The 10,526-nt window shown below is 41.1% G+C and overlaps 1 protein-coding gene across 7 annotated transcripts in view; it reads left to right on the top strand.

The window, feature by feature from the left end:
- The first annotated feature begins 711 nt into the window (after positions 1-711).
- The window catches only part of pbx3b (pre-B-cell leukemia homeobox 3b), a 57,146-nt gene continuing 47,331 nt past the window's right edge, over positions 712-10,526 (top strand). Inside the window, exons 1-2 of one of the 7 annotated variants that reach the window (XM_085293803.1) lie at positions 712-2,393; positions 2,984-3,063. In XM_085293803.1, the coding sequence (XP_085149929.1) occupies positions 2,146-2,393; positions 2,984-3,063 (328 nt within the window). In that variant the 5' untranslated portion in view covers positions 712-2,145. The remainder of the gene's footprint in view (positions 2,394-2,983; positions 3,064-10,526) is intronic. The other 6 variants (XM_085293805.1, XM_085293804.1, XM_085293806.1 and 3 more) reach the window with 6 other exon arrangements.

Raw genomic sequence — 10,526 nt, 5'->3', positions numbered from 1 at the left:
TGCATAACGTAAAGGAAGAGCGTACTCACAGAGGGGCTCTGCCCAAGTTTGAACTAAGGAGTCTGGCTGTGAGGCAGACGTGCTAACCGCTGAACCACCATGCTGCCTGCTGAAACTCCCACTTCTATTATTGATGGCTTCACATTCACCTTTGCACACAGTTACCAACTGGACATAGCGCTTTACTTCAGAAGTAATAAATAGCATTTTAGGCAGCTTTTCTGTTTTTTCAGAGGTCCGGTGATACACTGGATGGGCCGCTTTAAACTACTTACACGTCATTTATTCAGTGATGTCAGGGTGGAAGAAAAGTGGCTGGTGGACAACTTAACAACTCACTTGAGCAAACAAGTCCATATATTTAGCAACACGGCCGTGCTTAAATATTGTTTATGTGACTTTGTCACTTCATTGCAGAGTAATCAGAACCAAGCAAAGCCTATCTATCAAAAGTTCACCATTAACGTCTTTGCACAACACAAGCCCTCTTTTGTGGTTTCTTCGTATAAAACTCTGTCCACATCCTTTATTCCTACACGTTATCGCTGAATTCATTTTAACTGAAGGGAAAGCCCCTATTTTTTTTTCTGATCTCGATGCTTATAGTAGAGGTGCACTGTATATTTGCTGCCATTCCTCCGGCTCAACAACTTGTCTGCTGCCATAGCAACTGCGAAAGAGCACAGAGCAGCGCCGCCTGCTTGTGCAGTGGATGTCACTCGTAGCAACGACCAATCAGAAGTTCCCATCCTTTTGCAAGCGCTGTGGTGAAGATGGAGGGATGAAGTGGGTGGGCTTTCGGCATCATGCATCTGCCAGCATAGGACGCGGAGCTCGTCAGTCTTCGTCATTCTCGCCCGGGATTGGTCGAGGAGCTTTACTTTCCAATAATATAAACATGTCTACTGCTTGCCTGGCTTGAACCGAGGCTTACAAGGGACTGTGCAGTTCTACATCAAACTGTATAAAAACTCTCATTATGTGTTTGCTTGTATTGCTACAGAGCTAAATCTTTGTTATTGCAAGAGAATATGCACATAGCTGCACGTGCACGCGTGAGGAAACGAGGATACCCTGCTGCCGCTGTTGCAAGAAAGAGAGGGGACTCAGCTGTGCTTTCATCATTATAATCACCATCTTAAGTACTAGCGCTTAACATTTTGTTTTTCGGTGTTCAGGCGAGAAGTGACAAGAATATAGACCCCTCCTCTGCAGGGCGGAGCGTGCATTTTCATTTCGTATTTTGTATTTTTTTTTTTTTGTGATTATTTTTTTTCCTGCCCTCTTCCCTTCTCTGACACGTCTGCACTGAGTGAGTGGCATTGGCACACTGTCAATCGCTCACTACTGCTGCCATCAAACAACATAAAACACACACAGGCAGAGGCTGGAGCTCATAAATTTCAGAAGGGCAAGATATTTTTTTGCGCATCGCCTTAATACAGCGTTGTCTCCTAATTAATTTCCTCTCGCCGTTGCTTTTTTTTCTAAGCAGAAATCTCCCAACTTTTTGTACATTTCATATTTTTTGTAGTCACATTTGGAAACCTTGCTGCAGATTGTGTATTTTTTTTAAATACTGTCAGTTGTCGCGGGGATAATTTCTGCACATTTATAGCTGACACCTGCGAGCCTAAGATTGTTTTTTTTATTTGTTTACACGTTTTCACAGCGGATATCTTTTTTTTTTTTTTTTTTAATTTTGTTGCCGGTGCTTCATGAGGAGGATTTGGACATTTTCGAAAGGAAATGCGCCGGAATCCCACGAAGAGCGCTAATAAATGAGAGACCACCAAGGACCGTTTCTGTCTCTACCGCCCGTCAAAACCCAGAGAAAAGACTGATTGCTATGAGGATCCGTGCGGGATGTGATGGACCGTCAATTTTGACAAACAAGTTTTAAAGAAGAAGAGAAAAAAATATTCATGCGATTTTCTACAAACACAGCCGAAATCAGCGTTTTGGCACTTTGGACCGCGCGTAAAGCGACGACAACTTGGACAGAAGATTTACGCTAAAAAATAGTATTAATAAAAACTGCTGCATATTTTTTAACAAAAGACGCGTGTGTGCTGCCTAACCCCGAAGAATCACACAACCGTACATCCTTCCAGTCTGCGGCATATGTTGTAGCCGATTTCGTATATGAGTTTTTCAATTTGTGTGGCTCAGTGCACAGACTCTTTAGCGGCTACTATGGACGATCAAGCCCGGATCATGCAGTCGATCGGCGGTGTCAGTCTGGCTGGCCACTCGGTACAAGGAGGCATGGCACTGCCGCCTCCACATGGACACGATGGGACAGACGGAGACGGAAGAAAACAAGACATTGGTGACATTCTGCATCAAATAATGACCATAACTGATCAAAGTCTGGACGAGGCGCAAGCAAAGTTGGTTGATTTATATGTTTTATTAACTTCGCCACACCAAAAAAAGAAAAGAAAAAACAAAACAAAACGCCGAACGCATCATTATTGAGATGTGGCCCGTTTAACTTAACTCCCTAATGCACAACAATAGGCTGGAGTGGCTTTAATGATAATCTCACTCTGAGGTGTATTTATTGCCTCGCAAAGCTTTAACACAGTGAAAGTTGCCACTGAGGGAAGCACAGCATTTTAGTTAAACTGTCCTAGTGAGCACGTGTTTTATAAATGTTCATTCATCTACAAAAGTCTACGTGGTGTTGAAACACAATTAATGCCAGTGGGCTCATGTTATGCAGGGAATTGCCACTGAGACTAATATTTACATTAGGGCTTGGTGTTATTTGGTGTTTAAAAAAAAATAAATAAATACTATGACACAGTATACATTTTAGAAGAAAATGCTAACTTTCTGAAGAAGAGGCTTGGAACATTGGAAGGCATTATTAAAGTGGCAACTAAACTTAAAAGCGTGTCCAACCCTATTAACTGTTTGTGTCAGAGATGTGAACTATCAGTGAACTTATTTCAGTATTTTATTTTCTCTTATACTGAAACAGGAAACACGGACTGAACTGTCACAGAATGAAACCAGCACTCTTCAGCGTTCTCTGTGAAATCAAAGAAAAGACAGGTAAGATCTTTGTCTAAAATACTGTAATATCAAACTATAAACTCCATCGTTACAGTGATACATGCAATTGGAGAATCAATAAAAACACAGGCATTTTTTTTTACCTCTCAGTGAGCTGATGACAGCCTGCATCCAGGTTATAGGTGACCTCTGACCGAATGAATCAGTCACTTTTTAAAAATATGTCACCGTACCACGCAGAAACTCCCGTTGTCACGGAACAATAGGCAGAGTCTTCTTCCACTGAAGATGCTCTTTTTTTTTCTTCTGCAAGTGTGCTTTAAAGCACTGGTTTGCTTGGATTTGAACATAAAGTGCGCTCCAGATTTCACACTCACCACCCTGCCAGTGAAGAGGCTGGGGAAGTCCCGTAGCATATGCTCTACATATCCTAGATCACACAGAATCCATGCTGGAAAACCTGACAACGTTTTGCCATCAACTTATAAGAGATTTTTTTATTAGTCAAATCATACGATGGGCTCGCAGAATTAATAATTCGACTGCAGTTGTATGAAAGCCTTCCTGCAAAGGTGGATGGTTAATCTTGAAAAATGCAAACAACACATCTCCTGGAAGCTTAGTTAGAGAAAAGGATTGTGAAATAATAATAAAAAAATCCTCTTTTTATATATTTATATGAGCATAAACTGTTATTTCTGTTTTTTAGGACTAGGATTGAAAACCTTTAGCATGCACACACACTTCATTCATATATTATTGAGAGTTGTAATTACAAGCGTTCATTTTTTTATAGCTTAAACTTTGTGTTTTTTTTTTATTTCAAGTCCAAACCTGTATCCCATGAGATTATTGGTTTTACACCTTATGGTCTATTTTCTTAAATAAGGACGCTGGCTTTTTGATGACAATTTTTTTGCAGACAATGCTTATTGAACAGGTGCTTCAAATATCTACTCTCCTATATGTTAGCTATTTATTTTTCTAGTAATATGTATTTTTAAAATGATGAACGAATTTGACTCTACTAGAAAAAAAAGGAGTAAACCTGGTGTTTTGTCAGATTTGTGACCTTTGTGCGGTTTATGAGGAAATTAGCTTGAAGGAGATCATAAAAGTTTATGAACTTCCTCAACACAGGTGGCGTCCACAGGGGCAGGCCGAGGGTCCACAGTCTAGCCGAGCTGCTCTGCTATGTTTGTGAGCCTGTTGATTTCAGGCAATGAAAGAGACGGAGCAATAATAAAAAAAGAGTAGATGCAGATCAAACACAATGCCAGCTTTGAGGCGGAAGTGTTGCTGCGATTGTAGAATGTGGAGCTCACTGAAAAAAACAAGTATTAGAAGTGATTTTTAGCTTCAGACCCAAACCACTTTCCCACATCAGTTTTACTTGTTTGTTTGTTTGAAGTTATAATGGCTCCTGTTTGAATGTTTAAGCTGTGTGAACTCGAGTCATTCAAGTTAGCATGGAAATTATTTAAAGCAACATCATTTGGTGTGTCCACGTGCACGTTTGATCGAGATCCTGGTAAGAAGTGAGTGTGAAAAAGAGACGAGACAGAGGAGGAGAGTGAGCACAAGCCTGCGTGCGTGCATGTGTGTATGTATGTGTGCATGGTTAACCTGTGGTTTAGAGTCACAGCCTCCCCCTCTTAGCCATTGACAGAACTCAGCTGGTCTGGTGGCCTTGTTGACCGGTCTGCTTTTCCAGCTCACAGTAAGCCTTTCACTGGCTCCTACAGCATCATTCACAAGGCTTCCTTGGCCCTTTCATGTCTGTTGAGATGGCACATGGGGCCGCTGTCTTTTAGCCATGGAGCCCACCGCTGCCTGAAAATGGCTTTTAATAATAAATTTGAAAGTGGTCCAAGAATCATCAGTGTAATTACTGCACACATGTATCATGTTATCAGGGCTTATTGCATGGTGTGCAGGTGATTAGTAAGACTAAGGTCTGGCTTTCGTATTATTTTGTGACGAAGATGGCGAGACTCAGTTGCATTTTGAAATGATTGCGTTTTGGAACGGAAAGGTTAAGAAAATGCATTTTCTAGTAATAGCAAGACACTTCAAAGCGTTTTTTTCCAAGGTGTTTGGAAGTTTATGGCACTCTTTTAACTGTTATTGTAGAGCTACGGGCACATTTCTGCATTGCTAATGCCCTCGAAGTATTAATTCACTTTGATATGCTAATTAGAGAGCATTATGCAAGAAATGAGATTAAGTGGCAGCATGAAGTCATTTGCCTGTCACTAAATTGAGTGTTTTAGCAGGAAGGCTTTTTCCTCCAAAATTTCTTGGTTTTGCATTTAGATAAGCTGAATGTGAGATTTGGTTGGCAAGTGTTGTTCTTTGTGCTTTCATGTGTGTGATCTTTTTTTTCCCCTTTAGGTTGATACATAAAAAAAGACAAACAAATCAAAATCTTTCATGTCTCTAACTGTTTTAGGACAAAGGATACATTCACGCTGTACCTTTTCCCCCCCTTAGGCTTCATGAGGAGACAATGAATGCATTGAGTGAAAATTGCCTGCGATTCAGATGAGTTTTGCAGTTATTCCTCTGTGCTGGGTTTGTTTTATCCTGCTGGCTACTCCCTTGTCTTGCTCTCTTGCTTGGAAGAGAGGCTCACAGCAGCAGGAGCAGCGGGAGCGGCAAGAATAACAAAGGTGAAAGATTACCTCCATATGGTATTTCTGACCAGGAAAAGAGAGGTTCTGTAGCAAGACTCCTCTTTGATGTGAGGTTTAATCAATAGAAAGAGATTACAGAAAACTATTACAGGCTAAATCATGGAGTACTACAGAGAGGCTTAGCCCTCTCCACAGCTCTCTCAGCTGCGTGGCGCTTCTTTGGCTGCGTATTGACTTGTTGTTTTCGTGACCTTTGACTCATCAGGTTCAGAAATAGGGGGTCTGGAGAGGTAGGGGAAGGAGGGAGGGAATGTGGCAGAGATTCAGGCTGATGAATGCTGCGATCCTGTGTCAGAGGCAGTGGATTAGGGAGGGTACTGCACTCACAGGTCGAGGCGGTGTCGCCGTTTGGTGGTTTTTTTTGTGCACGTTTTTGATATGGCTTCTGAAAGAGCTGAACGTGCTTTCACGTGTGCATTTGGGTCTGTCCACGCTGTGTTCGGTGCTCGACTGAGAAAGACTGTGCTCACTAAATACAGTTCAGGATGAGCCTGTAATTAACCACATGCAAGCCGGACTAAAAGTGTTACCTGAAGTAAATAGAGTTAGGACTGAGTGGGTAAGCATTTCTGAATTCTGTAGGGAACATGAATTTTAGTGCTGCCAAAGTTAATGAGGAAACTAGTTCTAATTGTATTATTATTATTATGATTATATTTTTATTACAATTTTTTCCCCCTCAAAATTAAGGAGCTAGGGAACAAAAATATATGTTATTTTAGTCAATTCTTTTCTTTTCTTTTTTTTTTGGTTCTACCTCATGGGTTTTTCTTCATCCTGAAAAGGCTCCAGTAAATGCATGACAGAGAACAGAAAGCTATTCAGCAGCAGACACAATTGACTTTGGCTGCTTTTTGTCTCAGAGAGCCCCAGTGATGCGGCTGCACTGACTAGATAGTGTTGTGCCGAATGGCTTGCGCACAGCTGGGTTCTTGACTGGCTCAGTGTCAGGGCCACTAGTGCTTCCCCTTCTAAAGCACAAGGGGGACCGAGGAAGATGTGGCTATTATCTAAGTAGCTCCCAAATACCCTCCATTTCCCCATCATCAAAGATGAAAAGAAGGAGAGCCAGACAAAGAGGAAAAAAACAGAGTATACATATTGGTTTCATTTGGAAGGGTAAATGCTTTTGTGTTGTGGCGATAGATGTCTCTGCAGCTGTAGTGGCTGGTATCTGCACGTACAGAACCTCAAATCTTTATTTATTTATTTATTTATTTTTTGGGGGGGGGGGGTGATCTAGTGCTGTCCTTCCATCTACGCACGCACCCATCTTCTTGCACACATCTCCCTCTCTCCCCCTCGAATCGCTTCAAGCGTTTTCTGCGGGCTCCTGCGCGATCAACAGCTCATAATTGTTTTTTGCACATACGTTATGCAAATGAGCCTTTATGGCAACTGGCATAACAATTAGCATCCTCCAACAATATTTTAGTAGGTTAATTGCGAAATTTCTGAATTGTACATCTGAGTTGTTAATTAGGCATGACAGAGGTGGTGAAATAGTTATCTTCAGGCGGTGGCAGCCAGCAGAGGCTGCTTTGGATGCAAAAAGGAAGGATTGATTGAAATTAGTTTACAGCAGTAGGAGCGTGCCTGCTGGAGACTCTTTGCATGCCCCTCTTGCTTTTTGTGGCATCTGTTTGTTGCTGAATGCAAAAAGCACGAGGCAGACGCAAACGTGAAGAAGGTGGGTCACGTTTTGACACCTGTAGAAATATTGCGCTTTTTTTTTTTTTGGCTGTTTGAAGAAATACTCGTCCTGCTGTTGTTTTTAATTTTTATTTTTTTATGTCACTGCAGCTGGACTGTAAACAATTTTATAACTTATTTATTCCACTTTTTATTTTTGCATTTTTTTTAAATGTTAAAGTTAAATGTAGCAGGGAAAAACAAAATAAAATATCCATCTGTATTTATTTATTTATTCATAGGCTAAAATGTATTGACGAAAAAAAAATTGTTGCAAAATCTAAAACCCCTTTTAATGCGTTTCTGATTATGAAAACACATTTCATTATGCGTTTTTCTTCCTTTACACTCGTAGTGATTCTATATGATTTCAAGCTATAGCTGGAGTTTATTTACAAGTAAGTAAATAAAGTCACAAAGAGACTTTATTTTAAAATTACTCTCCAAGTCTCTTGTGTCATGATGTTCATTACTGTGTCACCCGATGGCCAAGTGTATGTAATGCCATAGAGCTGGTTATTAGTGTAAAAAGCGTTACAGTGAAAGACTGGCGCAAAGCAAGTCCTCTCTCAGTAATGACTCTGCTATTTATAGGTCCCTATTTCATTAGCCCTAGTGTTTCAGGGAAGAGTCTTCCTCATGGGACAATAGACACCATGATGTTCATTTACTCTTGTACACATTACATGTGGACAACTAAGTGACCCATCATCTGTGAGTGCAAGAACATGGACAGCGCTCTTGAATTTCCTCCTAATTTAGCTTTTTTTGTGCCTGTGTTTAATCTTTTTTAATAGATGGACTTTTTTTGGAGGGGATGTGTGTGTGTGTGTGTGTGTGTGTGTGTGTGTGTGTGTGTGTGTGTGTGTGTGTATGTGTGTGTGTGTGTGTGTGTGAAGGTGTTACAGGTGATGCGGTTCTCTTGCTAAAATGATGAAGGAGTTAAAGCCACCAGTCACTAAATGCACACATTTGTAATATCTCGACACCGTGGCGGTTTGCGGCTTGTTGTGTGACAAAAGCGACGTGATACACAATCGTCACCTTTCTTCTCTTTACACACGATTGTTTTCCAAAAACGGGTGAAGGAAAAAAAGGGGCTCTTTGCTGTCTCTGCTACATTTGCGAGCTTGAAAATGTAGCCCCTCTCCCCATTGTTCCAGATGCCATTGTTCCACGTTTCATACATTAGAATGATATATTGAAGGCAGAAATGGGAAAAAGACTGCAATGCAATGAAATTTTAATCAGCGTCTTCTGCTGCTTTAATAAGGCAAATAATTCTTATTGGCTGCTGTGTTAAGATTTCTAATATTTAATTCATAACAAACCTTGCATTATTCTGCTCTTGCCCTAAGACAAGCTCCACTCTGCTGCCTGCTAAAAGGCAACGATGGAGGAGTGGAGGGGGTGTTAAAGGAAGTGCACACCCAGCATTTTTCTTATCAGTTTTGGCATAAATATCACACTGTTTTGATATCGTCCGTGAATTCAAATATCTGTTTAAAATCATTTTAACTAAATGTGTCACTGGAGCTAATGATGGAGAAACTGGGCTGGCACTCCTGGTGATCAGTGGACAAAGACTTAAGTAGCTTTCTTTGTAATTTTGTCAGCAGTCAGTTAAGTGCAACCATTTGCCGGGCTAACTGTCTTTTTATTTTCTTTAGTCCTTGAAGTTCATTTTTGCGTCTGAAGTAATGGAGAGATGGCGAGGGGCCAGCAGCTAGGTGCTGGCTCATGTTACAGAGAAACGGTGGGACCTGTTTTCGTCTCTCGGTGAAATGGCTTAATTGGTGTCAGAGCCCCAGGGATAAAGGCCTCTTGCTCTGAAACACAGCCACACAGGCCCTGTCTTCCCTCAAACCAGGAGGAACGGCCGACGTCTGCTGGTGAATGAGGACTAAGCCGTGGCATAACAATACCAAATGATGTTTGGGATGACAGAAATTAATATGCACTTGCTCCCAGAAAGCTATGATTAATGACGGCAAGCAGGGAAATGCTGTCCCTCTTTGATGGGGGATTGAAAACCAAAAAGAAGGAGGGAAAAAAGGCTGGTTTCTCCTCTCTTTAGAAAGTGGAGGAAGTACATTACACACTGCTATTCTTTTTTTTTTTCTTACTTTATCCTCAAGCAAGAGGCAGGAAAATACCGAGCACTGGTAATGAATTTTGGAACCATTCAGTAACATTGTGACCTACTATATTGTCCCGTTGCAAAATCCTCACAAATACATGGATCCTTTTGCAAAGCTGCTCAACCACTGGTCATAACTCTAGTTAAGAATCTGATATCTAATGTTATCTGTAATCGCTAAAAAAAATTAGCAAATGTAATTTTAATAAGAGTTAATAAGAGATGACCTGACGATGGCTTCTTTTCGTATAGAATTTTACGCACGCCCATTGATTCCAAGCCAAAGGTGTGAACAAAATGGTGGTGTGCTGTTGCCATGATAATGATCTGTATCTGTTGTGTCCTAGGAGGAGACGCATGAATATTTAATTGTGTCTGCTCGAGAGATTCCCCAGACCCTTCTGTTCATTTCTTACTTTCTCTAATGCGTTTCCACCCTCCCAGGTACTTCCTCTCTAAGTAATGGAGAATTAAAGCGTGCATTAAAATGATCTAAATTGCAATGTAAGGGATTTCTAAGGACATTTGTCTCAGCACAATGCGGCTGAAAATTCAAATGGCAAGTTTTGACAACGGACATTCTGCTGACACTGTGTATTTGCTTCACGTTGGCTCCTCAAATAAGCATTTCCTCTGTCAAAGTGATTGATATGTATTAAGCGTGCGCTTTTTACATCACGCCGCTTTGGGAGATAATGTGGGTGCGCGCATATAAGTTTTAAACAGCGAATGAGTTCCCCCTCATATTGATCTATTTGTGTTGGCGGAGTGGCAGGTGCTATACGAAGACTGTGTCAGCTTTGATTGTTTGTGTCAGTGATCCGAGCCGACACTGAGCTCTTTTACTGTTCGTCACTGCACTTGCTTCCTGTTGATGAATGGCAGCGCACTGCACAGATCCTCAAAAAAAACCTCGTGTCTGTGCTGTCTCACCAGCCCTCTGAATCAACCTTGGATCTCAGAGATTTTTTTAT

The sequence above is a fragment of the Mchenga conophoros genome, linkage group LG12 (assembly GCF_057382185.1).
Source record: "Mchenga conophoros isolate Kocher_MC1m ecotype Shallow Benthic linkage group LG12, M_conophoros_male_GT1.1, whole genome shotgun sequence".
NCBI classification, from domain to species: Eukaryota; Metazoa; Chordata; class Actinopteri; order Cichliformes; family Cichlidae; genus Mchenga; species Mchenga conophoros.
This window is presented reverse-complemented; position numbering and strand designations above follow the sequence as displayed.